We start from the raw sequence: 26889 nt of genomic DNA on the forward strand, positions 1-26889 counted from the left end.
CACTGTGGCCCAAGGCCCCTGCACAGAATCACAGACATTAAAGAAGGGCCACTGGTTCTGCTACCTACACATTTACATCAAATTGCAAGCCTCTTCAAATAATGACTTTTTTGCTAGTAACATTAATTTTTTACTTGGGAGCAGAATCAAGGTATTCAATTTCAAACACAAAAAAAATCTTTGTTTTGCTGTGTACAGTATTTTGAACCCTGTGTTTACGTTGTATTACATTGAAATGCCTATGTTATTTTGTTAAGCCAAAAACAGGGGAGGAGGGTGTTCATCCCTTTTTCAGAGATTCTAGATGATAGTTCTGAAGAAAGAAATATAAAATCTGCAATTAATTAAATTGCCAAATACCAGGGTGTGGTGGGTTGATTTTGGCAGGATGCCAGGCACCCACCAGCTTTTGTTCTCACTTCCCAGCCTCAACAGAAGAGGGGGAGAAAATATGAAAAGAAGCTCATGGATTGAGACAAGGACAGGGACATCAAAAACAATTACCATCGTGAGCAAAACAGATTCAACTTGAATCATTCAATTGACAAACCTCGTTAAACTGCAGGACTACTTGTTCAAGCAGGTAACTTCTCACTTGTGATGAGCACAAAAGAAGAATTCTCTGTACACCAGTGACTGAAAAGCTCTCAGAGTGTGTTTGTTTTTCTCTTGTGAAGAACAGTTTTATTTATGACTCAGGTTTAAATTATTCAGGAAGACAGTAAGCAGCATTTTAGAGCATGTGTTTGCAATACACTGGTCCTAACCTGATGGTCTGGCACACACAGGGCAAAGCTAGGTGCTGAAGTATGTTATTTACTGTGTTCTTTATTTTCACACACAGGTTTTTTTTTTCATTCAAATTATGTACTAAGAGCTTTCAGCAGCACAAACCTGAAGTCCTAGCATGAAGCAATGTACATGCCAGAGATAAAATAAAGAATCACATTACAAATGGGAGAATGGAAATGAGAAGGAAGAAAAAAGTCCCATCTGATGTGCCTTTCCTGAAGAAATTCACCTCAGCACTTTAATACATTACAACTTTATTAATTAAATGTGTAAAACAATGCAATATATATTTCTATGTCATGACAAAAATAAGCTTTATAGCATTATTATTATGGTGCATCAGACGTATTTTGAACATGTCTTGACTTAATCCATATTTACACTCATGTAAGGTGCTCCAACCTCAGCAAATTGATATCCATGGACAAAGCTGTTGAAATGCTGCAGCTCAGAGTCTCAGGTGGTATAAACCAGCTGATTGATACCCACTCAGAATTTGAACCTATGTATTTCTATTTATTTCCTATTTATTTCCTATTTTTTCAAATATTTTTTATTTTATTTTGTTTCTCTGTGGTGCTAAGTAACAGTCACAGGTACAAAACAAGGCTTTATGTTTGCACTAAAGTACCAATAAACCCTCCCCAAAAGAGCACACAAGCTGCAGGGCAGGACATGAACTCACAAATAATAAATTCACTGAAATATATGCAATTCCAAATAATAATAATCTTCGTTACTGAAAACGCCCTCAAATACAAGAAGAAATGAGAACAGGAACAACTTTACTGATATGGAAATGCCAGAGATAGGAGGGAAAGAAAGCAGCATGAGAAGCCATAAAAAAAGAAACAATATAAATGAAGTAATAGTTTTGCTCAGTGTATATAGAAATATGCAAAGAGGTTTACAAAATCCAATTCATAAAAATATACATCAAAAAGCAGATTTTGCAGAACTGGACTAAGTGGTCATAACCTGTATTCTGTACCATGTTTATTCCATATAACTTAAATAAAATATGATAATCTTTGTATAGTTTGGCCTCTATGAGTAATGCTTTCAGGATAACTATAAATCAGCCTTGCTCACAGACCAGGAATATTATAAATTAAGGGATGGCATCAATATTATATCTTCCACATGACCATTCCTGCTATAAAGTGCTATGTGATATATATTCAGGAATGACCCTGAAATTCAGCTGAACACAGCTGAAGTAAGAGAGTATAAAACAAGGTGTAGTGATAAAAATAATATATTAAAAAAGTAATAAATGGTATGAGAAGATACACAGCGAGTTATAAATCTATATCTCAAAATTTCTATTTGATTCTTTTTCTCTAAATAAGGTGCTATATTAAAGTGGAGTAAGCATTTAATCTCTGCAGACAAAAAATATAAAATTCTAGTTGTTTTCTCTGTTTGTAGATGTGTCACTTAATCACTAATCAGTAAGTGGGTTTACTCTAAGAGAATTGCATCCCAGAATTATCCTAGGCTTGATACTGTAGTTAACAGAAGTTGCAAATACTCATTACCTCTGAAAGTGTGGATTTAAACATTTAGGTTGGAAATTTTTTTTCAGTTTTTCATCAGACAAATCCTGGCTTCAATTTTTTTATCCAACAGGAAGAAACATATGATTGCGCCTCTTTTCAGAGAAAAAAGATGAGGCTTGTTTTTATGTCCATTAGAATATATGGAAGGGAACTGCCAACCAGTCTGGCAACCAAATAGAATTTTGTTAATTCAACATTGATGAATATCAGGGAGGGCAGATCTTAACAGATCCTGAGCATTTTGTCTTTAGCCCTTGAACTCCAGTTGGGAAATGACCCCAGGAGGTCCCTCTCTCCAGATCAGAACAATTCTAACTTACAGTTTGTATTTATTAATAGACAGATTATAGGATTTATTTTAGACCATTTTTTTTTTCAATCTCAATCAGATTTTTCTTCACTAGTTTACAGTGACTAATGAGTTTACAGTGAACTCTTTCTTTCTAGTTTTCAGCATAATTGCTTTGATGACTGCAGGGTAATTTCAGTCTTAGACTTTTCTCTCAGAATGCAATTTAACTTTCCAGACTATTATTCCAGGACATTATTTAAAGACTGAAGATCTTTATAATCCTTTAGTTTTAAAAGCGATTTTAGTAATGGACCTTTTATTATAGGCATAAAATAAGTAACAAAATATTTACATGTTTTACGTAGTGAAATTTACTCTCAGTTGTCTCTGTACTCTAAATAAAGAAGAGTAATTATTTAACACTTACAAAATTATTCAAATGCATTAACTACAAGTAAATATGAGGATGAGTATTATAAATACTATTTTAGATACATAATACATCAGTTATCACTGTACTCAGCCACTATCCAAAGCCATTATCTTTGATAGCATATTGTTACAAGAAATTAATATATAAAATACGGGATAACATCATTTTTATAAAATATTATTTAATGGGAATTAAAAACCACTTTTTATTATGTAAATGCTTGTAGGACCCCATGCCCACATAGGACTTCATTGAGATAACATACTATAGGTACAGCATTTCTTTGCAGAATTTCTTTCAGGTAGTGACCAAGAAGTAAGGCCTTGCTCACATTTGACCAGAAGAAAAATAAAGCTAAAATGAACTGTGTTTTGGAGGAAGAACTATCAGTTCTGTTATTTTTTTTTTCCATAGGAACATGTATAAACATGGCCTTAAGGAGGTATCCAGGAGTTCAATGCTGAAGAGCTGATGAAAATAAATTTGAGGAGGAGGCAAAATGAAAACTGTTAGTGAACTCATTTCAAAATACACAGAAGTAACAACTCTGCTTTTAAGGTTTTACGAAGTGCAAGAGACAAGCTTGATTTGAGCTGTGGGAGGTCCTGTCTCACAGTAACCTGTGTCAATCTGTATTTAGTTTAGTCCTGCCACGCAACAAGTGCCAAGTTCTCTGCTCCATCCTGTAGGACCTGCTTTGGTTCACTTTGATAGTCGCTTTCAAAACCAGAGTCAGCTTTCAAGCTCTGGTGTTTCAGCCCTTACATAAACAGTTCCACTGACTTTAAGAAGTGCCATATGTAGCGTCTCCAGCTTGGCACGCTGTGAGTAGGACATTTTGTCACCACAGGCAAAGTGATCAAATGACTGCACTCCTTTCTAAAATGCTTTGTTCTCAGAATTAACGCCCACATTCTAAGGGCTGACTGAAAGGTTTTCCAGGTTGTGTCTGCAGCTGTGCAGATGCCTTTAGATCTCAGAAGCTGAACTGCACTCAACCGGAAAACTGATGAAGAAGGCTGTTCTATCTACACTATAAGGAACACAAACTGGGCACAGCTCCACTTGGTTCCTTCTTTTCATTTTTGTCTTTACAAAGTATAGACATAAAGGAAATAACAGAGCCAGGGCTGGGATGACCAACTCTAAGTACAAATAAATTAGTGCTCTTGTTTTAAGGGTTTGAGCTGCTGCGAGGCTTAGAAATCCTTGATAAACAGAAACTGGAGTCTGAGGATGAGGCTTGAGTGAAAAAGAATAGGAAGTAGAAGAATGTATAAGTGTTTTTCAGATATTCTGGACTGATTCATGTTGATGCTGCTTCACTGCTTCAGTGGAATGCTACCAAGTCAGAGCAGCACAGCACCTGGTCCTGCTGTTCAGTTCAAACTTGGGAAAAGGAAGACTTGTTTTGCCTGTTACTGGGAAACATGTTCTCTGGGCTGAAGCACAGCAATTGTTAACAGCTTACACTATTTAGACACTGCTGCCAGACAATAGAAATAAAATATATAATCTAAATGCAATAAAAAAGGACTTGTAGACATCAAAGTGGAGTAATTTGCAGTGGAAACTGGCAAGGGTCCTGCAGTTAAACCTTCTTTTAATGAAAAGTCCATGGAACCTTTCTGGCATGCTTGAACCCTGTTCCATAATAGGACTCATCCCCAAAAATATGGAATTCTTTCTAAACTTAAACAGGTACTCACCAATTGTTCTTTATTTCTTATTATTTTCTGCAGGGAAAAAAAGAAGAATACATTTTTGTATATCTTGATTTAAATTGCAGTTTCTTATAATCAGTATATATTACCAAAGGTCCTGTTTGACAAATTCAGCTAAGCTGTTTGAGCAGGTAACTTCTCACTTGTGATGAGCATAAAAGAGGCATTCTCTGTATACCTGCTGGTGAAAAGCTCTCTGAGTGTGTTCTTCTCTTGCGAAGAACAGCTTCGTTATCACTCAGGGCTAAGCTATTGAGGAAGAAGGAAAGCAGCACTTTAGGGCATGAGCTTGCAACACACTGGTCCTGACCTGGTGGCTTTGGTGAAACCAAAGTTTTAGGGAATGGAGACATAGCAACAAACTGATACACCACCCTTCAAAAAGTGAGGGTGTCATTGCAGTGGAGCTGTTCCAGTTGTGCCTTGCTGTTTCTAACTTCCAGTGTACTCAATTCAAAGGCTGAGGTCTGACAGATTGTCATGTTGCCCACGGCATATACTGAACTCCTGAACCCTGACAGTTTCAGAAACAAACAGGATCCTCTTGAGCTTCAATTTCACTCCATAAAAATTCAGTAAGCCCAAACCTTTTAGTCTTAGAAGCATTTTAAATTTTAGACATTTAGAATTTTCTGGTGCAACAGAAGGTGAAAGAATGGTAATTCATAAATCCAGCACATCCATACATGCTTTCAGCATGAAGGCCTGTGTGAGCTAATGGTCCGTTGGGTTAGTGGAGCCAAATTATATCAATTCTGTAGTCCCTGGAAGGTGGTGATGGGGTGAGCATCATAATTAGCTGGTTTTAATTTTTCCAGTTAAAACATAAAAAAAGGTCTGGTGGCCTGGGAGTGGGCTTCCATGCAAGGCTTGAAAGCAGACCTCTGGAATCATGAATTACACTGCTTGGTCTGTCTCTGCATCATGTTATGGCATATTAGGTTTACCTTCCTTTTCTGCTACAACATTTATTGCACATTATGAAAGGGCAAGTTTTCAAAATAAACAGAAAGTTTCTATGAATAAAAATCAGTAACTGGAAAAGCCAAATACTCTACCAGTAACTTCAGATCCCACCTTCTATGTTCTGACATGAAAACAACAGCAGGAATCTCCTTCCTCTTCTTAATATAAAATTTCCAAATTCCTCTATTCATCACATGACACTGGAGCCGCTTACCAAAACTTAGTTGCTTTGAAAAATGTATCGAGACTGAAGAAAGATGACACAGCAGCATCTTGGGAGAAAAGAACTGTGAAATTCAAATGCAGAACACTGTAATGGATTGAAGTTACATTTGTCCCCATTTGACCATATACTGCTCTTATTAGGATCAATAAGAGCCATGGATATACATCCAAGGATAGAATTTAGTCCTCAGATGTGACTTAGTAAAAAAAAAAAAAGGGTTGGAAATAAAGAAATTCTGTACTTACAAACTAAAATCATCAGCAACAAAGTGGCAGACAATCCTCCCAGAAAATATCTGAGAACATAACAATGCCCAGAAAGGTTAGACAAAGCCAAGGGATGCATATGGGGTTAAAAGAGGTAAAGCCTGGGTGGGAGGAGGAGGAAAGGTTCTTGCAGATGAACCCTCTGAACCCTCTGAACTCTGGTAGGTGAAACTTTAAATTACGTAAACTATTGAAAATAATCTCCAGGAAAGAAAGACCTCAGCATTCAGACTGAGAGAAAAACCCACTAAGAAAGACATGAATCCATTCTGATTTTTCTCAGCCTTCCAAAACCCTTGTCAAAGCACACTTGGCAAAGTAGCTTTCATATCTGCATACATATTCCTCACTTTTGTGCATATCTATATAGCTCAGATATTTGCCTGCATCGACTATCATGTGAAAATATATTTTCACAGTCAGATACATATAACTTCGAAAATGTGACCCTTAATTTAAGTTTTATTCACCAATTGAAATGAAGCAAGCATTCGTGTCAGAAACAAAAAATAAAAGAAATAAAAATTACCTTGTACATACTGAAATGATTAAACACATGATCAGTGCAGCCATCTGAGAAACAACATTTTGCACTGTCCTGGATTCTAAAATAAAAATCAGGAAAATAATGGGTTTTAATGAAAGTAAATATATGATGGGAGGTGTTTGCAAGGACTACCTTCAGCCTGTGAGGTCAGTCCCTTCAGTTGCTTTTAAAGAGAACTCGCCTGGAGTGATTCAAAACAGAAACCTAATTTTCATGCTCTGGGTGTCTCTCAGGAGTCTTTTTCCCCCACAACTACAGAAACACTGTGCCCTCCATGCTCTCAGAAAACAAGCCTTTCTGCATAATTGCCTGTTTCAGTTTTTGCTCCCATGCCCTTTCCTCCATTTTCCTCTTCACTCTTTTTTTTTTCTGAAAAATGGGCGAAGGAAAGCTGTGAGCAGGGGGTAGTAATCAACTAAATACCAATTTTATGGTTTTGTTATTTTTAATCATCCATTTAAAATACATATTTTAGTAAATAAATTCTATTCTGCTAGGGGCCAGTTCCATATTTTTAATGTATTTTCAGTTCACTCTAAAAATGAGGCATGTCAGAATAAGAACATAACATACCTGCATTGCTCAAGGTCTCTTCATTGGCATTTATCATAAATGAAGAGCAGGATTTTGAAGCACAAAATGGTTCCTCAAACTGAAGAAACTCATCATCTTTGGTGAGAAATGTTCCATTAGATTCTGGAATTTGCCTTTGTGACACATGGTTATTATATTCAGAAGAAAAGTCTGAATCACCTACAAGAAGTGCACATATAACTGAGATTGCACAAAAGAAGAGCTCTGAGACTTCGTATTAATGAATTTAGGAATCAATTACTGAATCACAGGAGAGGTTCGGAATAATTATGGGTAGGGAATTGGCAGGTCCAAACATATGCAGGAGAAAATATGCAGAGTAAAGACAAAACCACATAGAGCATAACAGATTAAGTTATTGAAAGAGCCAGGTGAAAGCAGACAGTGCCAGGTATTAATCACACCAGAATAAACATTCCTGGTGATGACTTTGCATTCAAATTCAGTCAAAAAATGACCTTTTGGCGCAGAGATCTTTGCAGACTCATACTCCAGTTTAATGCCAGGAGCTCTATTTACCCCTTAGAATTCTGTAGTTCATCTATCCTTTACCTGCACACCTTGGCAGACAACACCTGCAAAACTTCCAGAAAGAGATACCCAATTCCCACTAAACACAGAGTGCAGTGTTGTGTCTTGATTACCTGGTACCTCATCAGGGCTTACCAATATCACTGTGACTGGCTTCTAGTTTACTGCATCCATCAGGCCAAGGATCCTCTACATGGGAGAATTCCATCTTGCTGGGAATGGTGGAGCTGCGCCACGAGCTGGAGGTACTGAGATTGAACAAGCTGTCAAGAGAGCGACGGATTTTCTTCCTTCGCCTGAATACACTGGAAAGAAAAGATATGTTGCCAAGGAGTAGAGCTAATTATTCTTGCTGAGCGGGGACAGAGCTCTAAAGCTTGCAGGAACGACGTGAAAGAACCAAGTTCTGGATGCTGCTCCCAGCCCTGTTCTTGACCCTGGGCACGTCACCAGGAATGGCTGCTGCACACCATAATATGTCAGGGAATGTGTTAACAGCAGGGCTGATCATGCTGTTGTGATACTGGATACTGTGGTACCAAATGACATCACAGCTACTGGTCTCTGATACTACTGTGAGTATCTCATGCTACCCATAAGTTGCACCCTGCTATATCCTATTTGGGGTAGTCTGAATCCATCAAACTTCATGTTTTTTGAACTACATTTTACATACCTTTCTAAACTGTTGTTCTTTTCAAATCAAGTGATATTTTTTCTTGAGTAAGAATTCTAGGACCAGACCTTTTTATTTACATATATGTGTGTGTGTGTGTGTTTTAGACAAAGATATTTATGTATACTTTTTTCTTACTCCTTATCAGAGTAACACCCAATTGGCAAAATGAGCTGTATCTCTCCTTTTTCTTTATTGGACACAACTTCAATTACAGCAACAACTGTGCACTAAAGAGTTTTTGGATAGTAAGACATGACTGAAAATCAGGTTATTTCATTCACTTCACTCTCTAAAGCAATTGAGATGTTCCCATTCAGAAGTAATGCTGATCTTATGCCAAGCAAAATGTAGACAGACACAAAGACACCTCCAGATACACCTCTAGGTAAGGCCAGATATATGAAGGCAATCACCAACATGGAGTAAAAGCTGCACACAGTTCACTTACCGAACTAAATTCTCTTTATATGTAACACTTGTGTGGGATGGTGTCAGTGTTATGTTGCCCTCTTCATCAGACAGAAAACTGTCTTCTGTCAAAACATAATAACCATTAGAAAGCAGTCGAGGGCTGCGGCGACATGTAGGAAGGGAGTCTGTCAGAGGGTTTGTGAAGCACTCATAGGCAGGATCGTCGTCCAAAAAGGCACAAGCACAACTGAAGAGGAGAAATTAAAGCCTCTAATTTAGAGAAGGTCGGGACAGAGCAAACCCACGATTTAATAGTAGTGAATTTACATTCCTAGCTGATGGGGGCTGGTAGTGACATAGATTTAAAATACGTGGATGTAATAATATTACTCTGTACTAGAGGGTTTCAGCCAGCTGACGTGTGCATCACACTTTCCAGAGCTTCAGATTACAGGAGGGATACATGCCGGGGGAGCATTTCCTGAAGCATGGAGCCAGCTTGAGCTCAGAAGTGCTCAGCGTGTTTCCATGGCAGTGCTCTTGGCCAAGGAGCCAGCAGAGGCATTCCAGTATTTTGCTCCTCTGAGTTCCTCTACATGGCACAAGCTGGGTGCCTCTGAGCCAGGCAGGATTTACTTGCTTTTTTACAACCTAGCCATACTTAGTGAAGATTTAAGGATGCATGACTTTAACAAATCCTAGAATGCCATGCAGCTGGAACAACATAGGTTAAAACCCACATGTGAAAGCACTGAAACACAATTGCCACTCCATCCAGCACTGAAACACGATTGCCTTTGGGATGAAATACAGCACAGAAAAGTATACTCTCTGGTATTTAAAACAGAAGTGAGTAGTGACAGAGGTGAAAGGATCTAAAAGTTGTAGACAATTTACTTAGTTCAAGTAAAATTGAATTTACGGTTATACCTTTCCCCTTGACACCTATGAGTTCCAAATTGCCATGCAGTGACATTATGGAAAGAAAGGAAGACACTGGATTGATTTCGTGGCTGACCTGTGTTTCAGTAGGAGATTTAAGTACCCCATATATCACAGAGACATACCATAATTTCAGTGTAGGGAAACGCAGATGGAAGAGAGATACTCCAAAACCTTGTAACTGCAAAGCCAGTGTTTCCAACCACCACAGCAGTACTTCTGAACTTCCATTTAGGGCAGTAATTAAATTATATCAGCCCTACAATTCTCAGTGGCCCAAAAGGGATTTTTACAAAATCTACATCAAAACAAAAATAAAATTAAGCAAGTGTAACTTTCCTTAATACCTTGGGAAAACACGTCTTGAGAGGTTGTGTCTATGCTCTCCATTAAATGGTGTTGAACCTGCAGAGGCAAAGGTGAAATAAGAAGGAATTGTTATCATGTTCACTGACAGGTACCTTGTACATACCAGAAAGATGATTAAAAAAGCTAAAAATGAAAAGAAAATTAAGGGAAGAATTAAAGGAGATAAAACATATGAACGAATCAGGGAAAGACTTAGTGTTTATAGGAAACTCATCTCAACCAGGACAACACAGAATTAGAGCCAACAGAAATCAGATACTTCTACTCTGCCCAGATAACAGACTTGAGAGAAATAATTATGGACAGAAACACAATAACTGCAATAATTTTAAGGTGTTTTACCAGAAATCTGCTTCATGCCTAAGCCAGAACCTGAACTGGCACTAGATTCAGAGTAGAATGGAAAGGCCACCTTACCCTTACATTACATTTTTCAGATGAAAATTGCAGACATAGCACAACAAGCACAGGGATTGCTACAATGACAAATATTTGACAGTAATATTGTGGCAGGAGACTAAGGAAATAGGACTTGTCTGGATTACCATGGCTTAAGTATGCAAAGTGCTTCTAGGTGTTCTGCACCTGACAGAATCAATCTTATAAAATATGAGCAAGGGCTATCCATAGGGAGAATTTATATCTGCTATTACATGAAAAGGTAAAAGATATGATCTTTCCCTATATTACCTTGCCTTTCCTGAATCTTTAGAGCTTCAGACTTATGACACTGTTAGTAAATGCCCATCCTTCCCCTCTGAGAGGAGATAGGGCTAAGAGAATTTTATTTTTTTATGTTCAGTTATGAGCTGAGGCAAAGAAAAGACATGAAGGTCAGGCTTTCCACTTTGGTAATCTTGTTTATCCTCCCCTTTGGAGCTCAGTTGTCAGTCACAGTCTGGGTGTGAAGGCTGACTCAGCCTTGGGACCAGGCAAGGTGATGAAAGAAGAGAAGTAAAACCTTCAGGGTATTTTTTACAAATCAGTCCTACTACCCTGCTCCCATACATACTGTTTTTCCTATCCTTTGGAAAAAAAAAAAAAAAAATCACTTTACTATGAACAAATTATGTTCTAATGCTCACAAAAATAACTTGAGGAGGAGACAACTGAAAGAATTTGGGGGAAGGTACAGAGAGATCGAGAAGCATCAGTCAGAACACCACAGAGCAAGTTGTACAAACAGTGGGACCAGTGGTGTATTTCATAGTTTGACATGCATTAGAGCTTTTTTGTTTTCACATACAGCTAGCTCCTGAAATAATTTCTCTTATTTTAGGCAAAATCATGATTCTTAAATGTGCAAAAAGTCTTATATTCAAAACCAAGAAATCCATCCAAACTCTAGAAGTAAATACAGGAAGGACTCAACAAGCAGTTTCTAGATCTGGATATAAACTAAAACCAGCAAAATCCTAAATTTTATCAGTCAAAAAAGATCCCCTCCACAAGGTATTTATTCCTATTAACACTCTGACAAATGTATCCAAATTTATTTGCTCCTCGAGTTGATGCAACAGGTGATAGTCCATACATTTTGAAAAGGACTGTTTCATACACCCTAGGGTAACAGGGAATATAGATTATCTGTAAAAGAGTTTAAAAAGAAACAGAAGCATGTTTTATTTTGTCTTGTTTGAACATTAGGATGTGTAAGATAGTATCAGCAATATATATCAAATTATTAGGTATAATGTAGTCTCACTTAGGCAACAGTAATTGGTTCTAGGGCAAATTTGTTTGAAAAGGGTATATAGAAGTATATCTCAGGATCAGTTATACCTAGTAGAACTCTTTAATAATCAGAGAGTGAAACTTTCCAGCAACTGAAACCCACATCACAGCTGTATTGCACGCAATCATAAAGTAGCAACGTCTAAAAAAGAATAACTTTTAAAAGTGGCAGCTTTCCTGTGGGGTAGTGCTTTTGCTAGAAAGTGTTGACACATACTGATCACATTGGCAGAACAAACCACAGTCCTTCTGTTCCTCATTTGAATTGTCTCATAACTTTGCAAGGTATGTCTCTGCAGGATGCCTGCTTATCTGCCACCCTCCAGAGAAATAAAATTCAAGATAGAATAGAGTATATACATCTATTTATAAAAGAAAGTGAGCAATATACGCATGCAGATATATTACTGGGGAGGCGAGGCATTTCCCTCTTTTCAAGAACAGTTAATAAGCAGTTTAACTTGCTTTTAAACTATTTTAAGTAATGATATCAAGCTTCTGTGAACAGTCGTAGAACAGGCAGTCCAACAGATTTTTTTGCTGCCCTTGATCAGGAAAATTTTTGGCTCATGCATAATGAAGAGAGTTCCTGAAAATCATAATTCAACCAATGATGGAGAAAACTTGGAAACATCATGTTGTAGACAATGCTGCACACTGTTCTGCCTTCATTTAATATTCAGTCTTATTTCTGGGCCATTAATAGTGTGAGAAGCTATAGTAATGGCATAACAAAACAAAGCATCTCAACCACCGCTGTACAATGGAGCAGTGGTATTGTATCTGTAACCCACAAAATGACCCATCAATACAGCACCTCTAAACTATGGCATGAGAAAAAGCCAACAGCTCTATGAAATCTCACTAAAAGCGAAGCTGAGGTGAATGTGGCAATATTTTATATCAAGAATCAAGTAAAAATTTAAGCCAACAACTGCCCTTGAATTTCAAAACACACAAAAGTTCATGTTGTAATATATACAAAAAGTCACTGTCCAAACCAGTCAGTTTTAACTATCTTTCCCTCCAAAAATCAAGTTAGTGTTTAAGCCAATGATGCCTTCAGTGTACAAGCTAAATATTCACATTTGTCCCTACCAAAATATAGTGCTAACTATTCAAATAGCTGAAACACAGGCAACCAGCGTTATTCTATTGTACCTACCAAACACAAGTGTCTACAAAGAGAGTTTTATTTGTTCACACATATCAGTTGTTTTTGAAGAGCAGTTCAGTCTTTTCTCCCTGCAGGTAATGGAAGCAACATTCACAAAAATGCAAAACTTCCTGAAGAACTGCACAGAAATGAATCCAAAGCTTAGCTATCCCTCAGCTGATAAATATGTTAAGAGATAAGTCTAAAATCCTTCAAACCTGGAAGATCCATTTCGTAATTAACACATGCGTGCAAAAAAGTTTCTCCTCATCAGCCCGAGAGCCCGTGGGATGGCTGGTGGAGGGTGTTCCTTGAGCAGCTTCCTGGGAGAGCTCAGCCCTGGCTCTTCGCAAAGGCAGGTCTAGCAAGCCCCTGTTTCCTTTTGAAAACAGCCCGTGCAATCAGCGGCACAGAGCCCGAATGAGGTCACGCTTCCTGTAAAGTAGCCTCACATCAGAAGCATTCGTTCTGAAGAGCAAACCGAAGATAACGATTAGCCCAGTGCCGGCTGTTGTGAGAGAGAAGAACCACTACAAATAATGTCTCGCTCCAATGATCATACAGAGAACAAAGACAGAACCTTTTCTCATCAGTGACACAGATTTTTGTTTCAGATTTGCTTTTCTACCCCACCCAGGAAACTTCCAAGTTGTGTATACAAATCATTCCATTTGTTGAAATACTTGTGAGCCTGACAGGCTTTGATGTAAGAAAATGATCCAGTTACCAAAAAAATAGTAACAATACATTTTGCAAAAGCACTGTGGTATAGAAGATACATTTGGTGAGATTTCAGAGCTAAGTTTCACAGCCGAAAACATTAATGCAAATATATACCATGCAATGTTAATATAAATTCCATTGAAAGGAGAAAGGAATAAAGCCATTTGTAAACATACTCATTGTTGCACACTATATGTTTCAGACTGTGTAAGGTACCAGTTCATCGTACCTTAAAGTATAAAAAATAAAGTCAAATCCACATGAGATATATTGAGACTGAATAAGATGTCCTGGCAATCAAAAGCATTTGGCTGTAGAACTATTACACACAAAAGTAATATAAATCAGCTGCTTGACACTGAAGAATTGTATAGCCTTAGGGGATAAAATTTCATCTCCAAATAAGTAAAATGATCTAGTAGTTTTCTCTCCCGATGTCTGTATGTATCACTGACAAAAAAAAAAAAAAGAAAGAAAGCATAAATCTAGTAAAATATGATTGATTTGATTTGATTATAGTTTGTGGATTTTTTCCCCCTGGAGAAGGAAAATACTTCCACTGATAAAAGGAATGTAAAAACCTCACCTCCCAGAAAAGGAAACAAAAATAGGCAATTAGGATGTTGCAAAAGACCTTCTGTTTCTGAGTTAAAGTAAATGAACATTTTATGATCCTTTTGCTACAACATGAAAATAGGAACACAGTCCATCTTCACATCATTTCTTCTAATTTAGTGGAATTATGTCAGTGAGGAAATTTAGTCCAACACTATTTCCATGGATGCATGGGCTTCATCACAGCAGCATTTCCCTGGCCACCCTGCCTCTCTACAGGCAATGAATATAAATTCCCAATGATCTTTAAAACTAGGTCACCTACAGAAGAATTTCTATACACACACAAATTTACTCCTTGGGCATAATTTTGGGGTTTTTTTTTTCCTTATTCTTCTCAACAGGAAGCAGTTAATTCCAAGTTTGAACTGCTTTTTTGAAGGATATTGACATTTCATGTTTGTCTATATAGTTATATTGTGTCTATATCATATTCAGGCCTGGAGGTGTTTTCTTTTTTAATCACTGCAGTTTGTTTCTGAAAGTCACCATTCCACAAAGCTTTTGATGCATAAACTTCATGCATTGGTGAATATTTTATAGGTGAGTGCTAGACTATGGGTAATACACAAGGGTTTATATACAGCTTTTTTTTGTTCTCCACCCTGTTGCTCCTCAAATTTCCCACTCCACCATAAGCCCCATCTCAACAATAAAAACCTCAAACCAGGTTTCAAATTTTATAAAATGAGTACGCCAACAAGCTTACTTGAAGTAGTTTTATGCCTCTGGCACACATTACCATTCAACCCACAAAAGGAAGGAAATTAGAATTACGATACTAAATACCACCCATCTTTCTACACTTATCCCAGGCTCACCCTGCTTTTGATGCAACAGATTGTGCAGGGTCTGACAGTCCAAAAGAGGTGGTGCCTGGGGCAGCCTCCATGCCTGGGGTCCCACCAGCATTGAGCCTGAGCAGGTACACTCAGGAGGGACATGCAAGGAGTGCATTTATAACCACCTATATACAGACACACACAGCGGGCACCACAGGCAACAGGGACAAACAGAGAGAGCACTCACACAGCACTGACGGCCTCATCCTTCTCACCTCTAAGGCTGAGCAGTGCAGAGGTCCACTAGTGAGAATGCACAGATACACACATCTGTACACATCCCTCCAGCAGCTGGGCTCAGGCACTCCATCTGCCCAACAGCTGCCCCTAGGTCCCAGTCTCACCAGTTGCATTTGAGCCCTCAGGGCCACAGCCTCACAGCCCAGTTGGTGGTACAGACCATCCCATACATGGCTGGGATTCCCCAGGTCTTCAGCAGCCCTCTGAGAGACACTGGTGTCCCACACCCCAGGCAGCAGCTCCTCCCAACCCCAAAGGTGTTCTGGTGCTGACTTATCTGGGTGGGTCTCATGCCTGGCCACAAGGGCTGAGACTCCTCTGGGGCAGACCTGGGAAAGGCCCAGCAGACAAAGTGTCCCTTCCTCTTAAATCCTAATTGAGGTTCCCTTTGGCCTTTGTGCCCCTGGGCTCCTCTGGCTGATCAGAAAGGCCTTGGATGGGCTGATGGCTCCTGAAATGGGAACAGCTGGCTGCAGGGAATTCTTTGGGCTCCCCCTCACACTGTTGTCCCTCTGAGCTCCTCTGTGAGTGTGCAGGTGAGCTTTTAGCATATATTACACCATAATTTAGCCATCTCAACAGCCCACCGCAACTTAATGCAGTGCACTGTTATGCAAAATACACAATTTTCAGGAAGAGTATTTTCCTGGTAGAGTAAATTGAGTGGCCATGGTGGAGGGATTAGAGTGCTTATTGATTGAACGTAATTGAGAGTAATGTGATGCTTCTGTAATTCTCTTTGAACCTCCTGGAAACCTGACAGCCTTTAATTGTCCACCAGTTTCAGTGACTGTCAAATCAGGCCATTTTTCCTATATCACAGATCTGTGACAAGATATTGTTTATATAGTACTCAAAAGTAAAAAAAAAATATTCTGAGGTATCTGAAAATTAATTGAAAAATTAAAAGAAAACCCACAGGGGAAGGGCTGGTCAGGAGAATCTCTGAGCAGCCCCACTGGGTCAAAGTGAAGGTCTATGAAACTTTCCTTGCCTGCAGTCTTGCTAAAGGGGAAGCTAAACCCATTTTAATTCACCTTTGTGAATGATAACATTTTAAGCTAAGTGCATTCCTTTATGCAGCAGAAACACTTAACAATATTTGAGGGACGCTGGTAGTTAAAAAACAAAATAATTCTTACAAACCTAGACATTTTATTTCAGTTTTAAGAAAAGGCTGATCCTGCATTAAATTAGCATTTTGGTGAAGGTTACACAACTGCCACATCATATATGATTTTAATAATCTTATCAGGTCAACTGTATGAACAAAGATTAATTAGCCTGAACAAAGATTAATTTGCCTTAAATTGGAACAAATTCATTTTTAATGTTATCAGATGGAAATCCCGTCATACTCTATCAGAGACTTTCTGAGTTCCAGGATTGATTTCCCCCCACCCAAATTCATTATTTAAGCTTAATTGTTCCTGCAAAACAGGCAAAAGAGGGCATTTCTTATTTGCGTGGTGAAGTGCAATGAATAGACCTGTAAAATTTGGAATTAGCTCTGAGCTTGCTGATACACCCATACTGCTTTGATCCCAAGAGCTTACCTGCAACAATGCTATGTCAACTACTTCTGTATTATACTACAGAGTCCAGATAGACAAAAAGTGTTTTAAAAGGACCTAATCAAGTAAGCCTGTGATGTACAATGATATTTCTCTGTACAAAGCCATGACCAGTCTGTGTTGTATCTCTTTCCTTCTTTATTATATGGTACCATAGAGAAATTTCCTTGGTATCTAAACCTGATGTAGACATGGGGAAATGCCACATCATGATATAAAAGCAGTGTAAAAGTAGACATGGGAAAGAAGTGCTTCCATTAGAATCTGTAACTTTCCCACCCTACCTCTGAAAGTACTGCTTTGAAAACTATCTTATCAGAGAAAGAAGACAAAAGGAAGAGGTTCAATTCTATCAGCCAAAGCAGAATTTAGTCAAGGTTTCTAACAGAACTCAGGTGAATCCTCATTAGAGTTCTTCATAAATTTCCTCACAAGAAGATCTGACTGTTATAGAACGAGAAGGCAGAAACACTAAAAAAAAGCAACAAACACACAAACCTATACTAAAAGCTGTCTGACTTAATTTTTAAAGAATGGCAAAAGTTCATGAATCAGCACACTGCAGTGTGTGCAGTGACAAGAAGCAGCCAGGACAGAGTCAGCTGTTGGCCAGTTGTGCTCCAGCAGCATCTTATTTGCAGAGACTAGAAATATTAATGCATAGGTCGCTGGTCTGAGTGGAGAATGAGTGGGAACAGGTTTGAGGTGACGTGTGAATGGTGTACACCCATGGTTCCTAAGCTCACAGGTCATCACACAGCACAAATCTATATGACACATTTTAGGACACACAGACTGAGAGGGAAAGGACAGGGACTAAAGCAGGTAGGACAGTGTGGGGACACTGCTGACTCTCAGCTCTAAAGGGTGTAAAAAGATATATCCCAACCATCACTATGTGACCAACCCAGGAATAACCCATAAGACATGGAGAAGACTTGATTGCCCATATTCCTTTTCTCCCATGTCACTGTAGCTAATGCTGGACAGAGCACCTGCATAGCAGCACCTTGGTGGTTGAAAGCTGAACAGGCCACGCAGATACACAGGGCTTTAGGGACCTTCTCAGTACTCTATCTAGACACATAAAATCTCATCTTTGGTTGGGAGTTTTCTTGTGACATTTTGAGTCCCAAAATGAAAATTAGTGTTCCTCTGGAGGTGGTCATGCACTGCTGCCCACTGTACCTGAGAACCTCTGTGGTTTCTATGACAGCCCTGATGTGATCAACATGGAACAGAGGGTCTTGTACCGATGTACAGTGAAGGCTTTTGGCCAACACATGATTGTAAAGGATCATAGAATGCTTTACATATACTGAAAATCTATAGTTGAAAGGTGTTGGTACCACTGGTTCCTGAGACAATAGTACTGGCAAAATATGGATCATACTGATGTCATGGTCATTTCTATAATAAATCCTACTGAGTGAAGCATAAATGAAGACAAGTAACAACTGAAGTGATGCTCTAATACAATGTTCTTTAAAATGCCTCTTTACACAGCCCCCTTATCAGTTGTCTCTCTATTTGTACATAACCACTGTAGTCTGACATTGACTGAGTCCCTTTCTGCCCGTGTAACAGTATTTAAGCAAAGTCCAAATTTGTGAGGCCTGTACTGAGAGTCCACAGGCCTTTCTGGAACTGTTTGCTATTTTTACAGCCTTGCCCATGCCCAACTCCCATTTCCAGCTGGATTCAGATGTCCTGGACTAATTCAATGGCTAGGGAGAGGCAGCCTCAGTATCCAGTGGAAGACCATGACACACTGGAGGCAGAGTGGTTTTACAGCTTGGATGCCATCCAGCATTGCATAAAGATCAAGAATTTGAGTGTGGCCTACAAGGCAATTAAGGACAGAGAGCAGAAATCTGATAGCCTTCCAGGAACCTGCCCATGTGACACCAGCACAGACCCAATGGCCAAGTACCAAGAAACAAATGACTCCTACCATGAACACGTGAACCAACACATTACAGACATTTTACAGGCAGGGTTGGGCACAAAGAGCTAATCTCACAGTCAACAATCATCCTTCAGCCCCTGAGGACACCCCAGTTTACATGGGACAACAAAGGAGACAGGAAAATATCACACTAGTTTTACAAAGTGATTGGTATTGCCTGCTGGCAGATGTGATGTGTACTGTTTCATTCTCACTGCTGGACTCTACCAGGTTAGACACATGAGTTTTGGAATTCTGTTTTCCTTCAACACAAGTTGCAAATTCTGTCCGCCCAGAAGCCAGCTCTCAGAAATGCAGACCATGAAAAGCTTCCCACTGGCATATGTTTGTGAGTCAAGTACTTTGTTGATCCACCATAAAGTGTATACTGCATTTTAATCTCATATGGAAATAATCTAGGAAATCAGTGCATAGAGCAGATATTATTACTACAGCTTTTGTTCAGCACTGATCTCATCAAGGCTTTAAATAAAAATTCAGTAAAATATTTACTGATGTATTCCAATCTACAGAATCTCCTCTAAAACCAAAACACAATCCAAGACATATGGCTGCAATATGAAAGGCAGAAGTAAGTGACACATTGCACAGCAATTTGTCTCTTTCTGAGACAAAAGCACAATTACATCCCAAGAGGTCTAACATTCATAGCAAAACAATATTCATAGCATGGCGACTATTCCATGTGCCCCCAAGAAATATCAAACGATACACAGAAAGTGGTTTAGTGAGGCTGTAACATGACACAGCAAAGCTGCCTGCATCCAAAGCTGCCTTCCAGCTATGCAGAGCATCAGGTGGTATCACTCTGGTGAGCAGCAACTTCTGCTTCAAGCATTTCCTTTAACCCCATCAAATATCAGTGTATGCTCTTCCTTCCCTTTCTTTGCGTGGACTTGGGACCCTTTCACTAATGCTAGAACTACCTGCTAAATGCAAATTTCATTACCCACCTGGATTTACCAGGTCTCACTCCTTAGCATTCTCACCTTACTGTACTTCACCCTTGAAATACTGCCATTAGGGAAACTTACTTTGCTTTACAGCTTCATGTCACCTCCCCAGCATGCAGTGAAACACAACACCTGTGAGCAAAGAGCCAGTTCTCTGAGAGAAACCACTGGCAGAATCAAAGGCAAAGAACTACTGAGCAATTCAGTCCAGCTTCAGTTATCTTTCAAAACTAGAAAAAGATGGGGTTGATGTCCCAAACCCACAGGGTTACTGTTTTGTATGGCGTCCATGGCAATGGGTGTTAGTGACTTTCTTTTCTCATACAAGGCCAGATGCTTCAAAACTCTTTCACTTCAGGGTATTTCCCAGCATCTGGAAAATTTAGGGCTTTAACAGGGAAAGAGAAGTGTTTGGTGAGAGAATGGAAATAGTCACAGGGGGAAGGAGGAATTTCTGGAGGGGAGGGAGTTTCTGGGATGAAAGAAGAAGAAGGGCAGAGAAACTGAAAAGGGGGCCATAGTAGCTTGATGTCGGATATGGACCCAAAATAGACCAAGGAAGTGGCAGGAAAAGGATAGATGGTGACAGAGCAGAGCCAGGCCACAACCAAGCTGCCTATGCAGATGGATAGAGCAGGGCAGAGGTGCTGCTGCATGTTTGCTAGACTGAAGCTGTGCAGACACCGTTTGAATACAAGCACAAGCAGTAATTTTAAATATGCCTTTCTACTATAATAAGAGTAAAAACAACAGTGAAGTTTTATTCTGTTGACTGTCACCTCACAATTGCAGTATCTGACATTTAAAGTAGTTCTTTTATGGACTAACCCAATTGCCCACAAGAAAAAACAAATGGCAAAATAAACAAGCTGATGTCTGGCATTTTCACCATAATATCTTTCTTTCCCTAGGTGTTTGATCATTCTCCCAGACCTTTCCTGAACCCTTCCAGTTTTTGGATGGGTTTTCTGAACAGTTAGTTATTTTAATAACAACATACTGGTGCCAAGTGCAGCAATAATGTCACCTCTCTACTCCTACTCTGTGTTTCCATGTGCATGTGCTTTGCAAAGACTGCATTAGTCTTTTCACCATCAACAGCACATCATGAGCTCATGCTCAGCTGATTATGAAATCCTCTCTCCCCCCCTCCAAGTCTCAGTGAGTCACTGACTGGCAATATAAAATCTCCTATCCAGTTTGGTTTCCAATTTATGGTCTGTATATTCATGACAAAGCTGAAGACATGCTTCGTGACAAGATTAAACACCAAATTTTGTGAGGAGCAGAAATAGTGAAATTTCTTTTCCTGCATCTCTGTCTTGTAATGCTCAGGTCTGAAGGAAAATAACCATTGAGTCTTTCCATCATGGAGAGGTCGACTCAGTCACCCTTCCCTGCCCAGCTGAGCATTTTAACAGAAAAGACTGGGATAATGTGATGAGATCTCTCTCTCTCTCTGTGTCAAGTTTGAAGTAAGATAGAAGTAAGTGAAGAAAGGGAAAATGGAAAGCAGAGAGGCAATGCAGCCACGTAGGCCCTGTTTTCCTAGGAGACAAGACTAAATATCAGATATGGTTTTGTGCTAAAAGACTAAAAAAAGATCTTGGCCAAAATTGCTCCTTGCTGGCTTTATGGTGGAACAGTGTAGCTGAAAGGGGGTCCTGGGCCATGGGCAGAGGTGGGGAGGCACTGGCATAGGCAAGCCAGGGCCAGTAGGGGCTGTGGGTGCCTGTGGGCTACAGCAGGGCAGGGGTGGGTGTACATGAAATGGCAGCAAAGAAACAGGGACACTGGCTGGGGCTCCTTGTTTTCCTAAATGTTTTGATAATAGTGCAAGGAAATGCTGCCCTGTACTGCTGGACCTCAAGTGGACTTCTGCAGTTCTGAAGGCAGTGTGGTAGGAGTCACACATGGCACCCTGCGTTCGGTGTCCCTTCCTCTAAGTCTTTAATTTGGTTCCCACCTGCCATTTGTCCCTGTGCTCCTCTGAGCTTGTGGAAATGGGCCTTTGATGGGCTGATTGCTCCTGGGAACTGCCAGGGCAGGGGATTATATGGGCTTGTCGTCCTGTGCTCTTTTGTGTGTGCAGATGTGCTTTTAGTCCATATTAATCAATACCTGGGGCTTGCTGTGCCTCTGCCATCTCCTGTCAGCTCTGCCTCCCTCTCCCAAAGCCTCAGCAGTGAGGTGATGCTCAAGGTGCCACACACTGCTCTGAGTCATCTCACACCATGGCACAACTCAGCCTCCAGCAGTAAAGAACGTGATTCAGTGACCCCCATGTACCCAGCCCCATCCTCACTGCCTCTTTTATCTTCCCCCATTCCCTCTCCTTGGACAGAAGCACCTCCACTTTTCTAACTACTCTGATGCTGCACATTCATTGCCACTCAAAGAGAGCTCATTCCTTACACAACAACCTTCACTATCCTTTAACCCTCTAAACCAAAGCTTGCATCAAAACTACACTCAGGATAGTAAGAGCTGGAGAATTCAAATGAAAGCAATGGCAACTTTTTTACTGAAAAAAAGAAAAAAATCTTCTAGTTTCCTTTCCTTTTTTCTTTGTTTTCTTATTTTGTTTCCTGTGTTTTTCTTCAAGCTACCTTCTTCCTTCAGTCTCTTCTGTTTGCCACCACCTTCCAGAAAATGGTAACAAGGGAAAATCTAGGGAGGAAAAAAAATATCATAGCAAATACTCTAAAATATCCTACTGAACAGTCTGTCTATAAAGACTCCTTAAGTGGGAGGCAGCCTCCTGGGGACTAAATGAAGCAGATGGGTTGACCTTGAACAGCAGCCAAACGCCTACACAGCCACTTGCTCACTCCCCCGGCAGTGGCATAGGGAAGAGAATGGGGAGAACAAAAGTGAGAATTATAGAATCGTTAAGGTTGGAAAAGAACTCTAGGATAATTGAGTTCAACCATTAACCCAGAACCACTCTGTTCACCACTAACCCATGCCCTCCACTGCCACATCCACATGTGTTTTGAATGCTCTGAGGAATGGTGATTCAATCACTTCCCTGTGCACTCTGTTCCAATGCCTGACCCCCCTTTCTGTGAAGAATTTTTTCCTAATACCCAATGTAAACCTCCCCTGGCACACCTTGAGGCCTTTTCCAAGTCCTATCACTTGTTGCCTGGGAGAAGAGACCAACCCCCACCTGGCTCCAGCCTCCTTTCAGGGAGTTGTAGAGAGTGATAAGGTCCCTCCTGAGCCTCCTTTTCTCCAGGCCGAACACCCCCAGCTCCCTCAGCTGCCCCTCATCAGACTGGTGCTCCAGACCCTTCCCCAGCTCTGCTGTCCTTCTCTGGACACATTCCAGCAGCTCTATGCCTTTCTTGCAGTGAGACGCCCAAAACTAAGCCTAGGATTCAAGATGTGGCCTCACCAGTGCCAAGTACAGAGGGACAATTTCATTCCCTAGTCCTGCTGGCCACACTATTTCTGATGCAAGCCAGGATGCCTTGACTGTTCTTCTTGGCACACTGCTGACTCATGTTCAGCCACTGTCGACCAGCACCCCCAGAAATGTCTGCAGATTTGCATGAGACAGTTTAATAAATGAAGGAAAGCAAAAACCCCTAAACCAAACAACCCAGCCCAAAAATCCCCCAAGCAATTCAAAGGCAAGCACTCAGCACTTCCCACCAGCAGACCTATACACCTCCATCTCCCAGCAATGGTCACCTTGGAAGAAAAATGTCCCACCATTCTTCTTCTGCCCCACGTCTTCTTGCTGAGGTCGATGTTTTATGGCATGGAACATCCCTTTGGCCAATTTAGGTCAACTGTCTTAGTTCTGTCCCCTCTCAGTCTCTTGCCCATCCTTTGCCTACTTGCTGAGGAAGATGAGTGAAGAAAAAAAAAAAAAAAGCCCTGACGCTGTGCAAGTGTTATTCAGCAACAGCCACCACACCTGGTGTGTTACCAACATCACCGTCAATCATGACCCCCCTCCTTGTCCTGTGACATAGGCACAGATGTCATTCCCTTAGTCTGTGGGACATCCCCCAAATGTCCATACAAGTCCAATCAATTAATTTGGTCCATGACTTGCGCTCTACCCAGTAGCTTTCCACATCAGATGGTTTTGCACAACACAACAGGATGCACTGGTGAACAGAGCATATTGCCTTTCACTTTCTGCTATTTATTATACTTTTGAGCTTGAGCCACCTCCTCAGATGATGCTCTGGAATCTCTGCCTCCTGGCTCAGTGGTGACCTCTTTCAGTATTCAAGGGCACAGGATTGCCTCATCTGAGCCCACTGTGTGATCAATCCTACCCCCTTACTCCATGTAGCTTCAGTTGTATTATGTGTAGAGGTGCCCCTTCCTACGAACATCTAGTACATCTCAGACCCTTGACACCCTCAGCTCCAGAACCCCAGAGGTCAACCTTGGGTCTTTCCAGGTGTTTTCTGTCAGAGGCTCCAGGTGAACACAGAGTTTCTTACAGCTGGTACTCTCTGGACAGGCCCAAGGGCTACCAAACAAACTGTCCTGTCTGTCCTGCTGCTGTTTAGTGACCTTGTCTGGACACCAGCTGCCCACCAAAGCCAGTCTGTCACTGCCCTTCCCAAATGGACAGGGGAGAGAAAATATAACAAAGGGCTCCTAGGGCAAGATCCTAAGATCATTCCTCTCATCAATTACCATCACAGGCAAAATGCTGATGAGCTCAGGCTTGGCCAGTAGTGGATCCATCTTAGACCCAGTTGGCATTGCCTCTTGTCAGACATGGGGGAAGCTTCTGGCAGCTTCTCACAGAAGCCCCCCACTACCAAAATCTTGCCACACAAACTCAAAACACTTAAAAAAGTTCTTAAAGGTCACTTAATGGAAAGGACTCACAAGCTGACTGTTACACAGAACATGCACTTTCCAGAAATACACTATGCCTAGGAAAGCCTTTTTATTAGTTGGTGGAAACTTGACATTTATTTTACTGATCACATCCATGGGGATGTGATGATGCTGATCTTGCCATTACAAGCTTGGGAACATCTATCCTGGAGAAGAAGAGAAGGAAAACCTCCATGAGATGGTTCCCTGAGCACTGGGATGGCAGCAATGCAGGGGCTGACTTGGCTCGTGGTCATTGCCTTTATCACAGGTCTCCCAGGCAGAGCAGAACACAATGATAAGCAGCACAGCAAACAGCAACAGACCAGTCACCACAACACTGGGTGTCACAGGGACAGCAGTGGGCTGGTCGCACCAGCTGCCAAGCACCCACCCAGTTGCTCACTCACCCTGCTCTCAGCAGCATAGGGGGAGGCTGGGATGTATAAAAGTGAGAAAGTCTGTGGGTCAGATGAAGCTGCTGTCATGAGTAAAAAACAGAGGCAAAGGCAGGCCACTGTGAGCCAGCTGCCTGGCCTGGGCTGCCCTGTGGCCACCAGCCACAGGCTGTGGCACCTCCGTGACCATCTCAGTGACTGCCCTGAATCTTTTTTCTCCCTCTCAGAGAATCACAAAGTCACAGAATTGGTCAGGTTGGAAAGGACAGTAGGGGGTCATCTGGTCCAACCTCTCTGCTTAAGCAGGGTCATTCTCGAGCACATTGTACAGGATTGTGTCCACCTGAATTAGTGGCGAGACGCCACACCCTCTTTAGGCAAGCTGTTTCAGTGCACGGTCACTGCACACTAAAGCTCTTGGTATTCAGGTGAAGCTTCCTGCATATGAGTTTCTGCCCGTTCCCTCTTGTCCCATTACTTAGTACCACCGAGCACTTGGTACCACTGAGCAGAGCCTGATCCATCCTCTTGGCACCCTCTCTTCAGATACTCCTGCATGAGGTCCCCTCTCAGCCGCCTCTTCTGGGGCTGAACAGTCCCAGCTCCCTCAGCCTTTCCCAGCAAGAAAAAGGCTCCAATTCCTTAATTAACCACCTTTTCCGCTCTCCGCTGTTTCTGTGGCGGAGGCTGGCAGTGTGCGGCGGGGAAGGCTGTGGCGCTGTGCCCGTAGCAGCGTCCGCGGTCCCAGCGCCGGGGCCGCCGCTCTTTGTCTCGCTCGCCCCCCGCCCCTCGCGGTCACGTGCCGGGGGCGGGGCGCGTCGCGCGGCGGTGACGCGTGCGGGGCGCGGGCAGGATGGGGCGGTGAGGGGCGGCCGTGCCGGACACCCCACGGCAGCCGCGCCGGGCCCCGTGCGAGCCGAGCGGGCGGTAAGGGCTGCGAACGGGGGGGCGTCGCGGGGGCAGCGAGGGGGGAATGCGGCGGGAGCGCGGGCGGGGCGCGGGCGGCGCGGCTCCGGCGCCCCCGGCACGGCGACCGGGCCTGGCGGGGCGGCGCCCGTGGCTCTGCCCGCGCCGGGCCCCGCCCGCGGCCGGGGGTCCGGCAGGGCCTCCCCCGGCTGTGCCGAGCGCTGAGCCCCCGCCGGGCCGCGGCCCTCCCGCTCCGAGCCTGGCTGGGCTGGAGCCTTTGTGTCTCCGCGCTCCCGGCGCTTCTAGGGGAGCACCCCGGAGAACGGGGGGCCGGGTGTCGCTCCCCCGCGGTGCGGAGCAGGGAGGTTCCGACCCTGCATCCCGGCACTCCTGCTCGGCAAGTAGGCTTGGGGTGGTACAGGGAGCAACGAAGAAAGTCACGGTGATAGTGACAGTAGTTGCACAGAGAAGTGATTTTTTTTTTTTTTTTTTTTTTGATAGTGACTGAGCTACAGAATAAAATTAGAAGCCAGTTGTGACTGAAACTCAGTGCTATGAGTGCGACTTCAGAATGCATAGAAAAACTCA

At 41.7% G+C, this 26889-nt stretch overlaps 2 protein-coding genes and 1 long non-coding RNA gene across 13 annotated transcripts in view; 1 reads left to right on the plus strand and 2 right to left on the minus strand.

The window, feature by feature from the left end:
* LOC125317398 (dynein axonemal assembly factor 11-like) overlaps positions 1–26116 on the minus strand; it is a 67508-nt gene extending 41392 nt beyond the window's left edge. For 4 of the 7 annotated variants that reach the window (XM_048287179.1, XM_048287178.1, XM_048287177.1 and 1 more), the window contains exons 1-4: positions 13443–13592; positions 10313–10370; positions 9061–9270; positions 8069–8238 (exon numbers count right to left, since the gene is read on the minus strand). In XM_048287179.1, coding sequence (XP_048143136.1) covers positions 8069–8238; positions 9061–9270; positions 10313–10370; positions 13443–13455 — 451 coding nt within the window. In that variant the 5' untranslated portion in view covers positions 13456–13592. Of the gene's footprint in view, positions 1–8068; positions 8239–9060; positions 9271–10312; positions 10371–13233; positions 13314–13442; positions 13593–26049 lie in introns of those variants that run through there. The other 3 variants (XM_048287181.1, XM_048287182.1, XM_048287180.1) reach the window with 3 other exon arrangements.
* Positions 5984–6784, minus strand: LOC125317399. Its single transcript, XR_007200054.1, has 2 exons — positions 6241–6784; positions 5984–6056 (listed from the first exon to the last, which is right to left on the minus strand). It is a non-coding gene; the product is annotated as an uncharacterized LOC125317399 (long non-coding RNA).
* Positions 26117–26238: 122 nt separating the features above from the next.
* The window catches only part of PHF20L1 (PHD finger protein 20 like 1), a 56681-nt gene continuing 56030 nt past the window's right edge, over positions 26239–26889 (plus strand). For all 5 annotated transcript variants that reach the window (XM_048329104.1, XM_048329101.1, XM_048329103.1 and 2 more), the window contains exon 1: positions 26239–26322. The gene's annotated coding sequence lies outside the window, so the exon portion shown is untranslated. The remainder of the gene's footprint in view (positions 26323–26889) is intronic.

This window comes from Corvus hawaiiensis, chromosome 26 (genome assembly GCF_020740725.1).
Source record: "Corvus hawaiiensis isolate bCorHaw1 chromosome 26, bCorHaw1.pri.cur, whole genome shotgun sequence".
NCBI classification, from domain to species: Eukaryota; Metazoa; Chordata; class Aves; order Passeriformes; family Corvidae; genus Corvus; species Corvus hawaiiensis.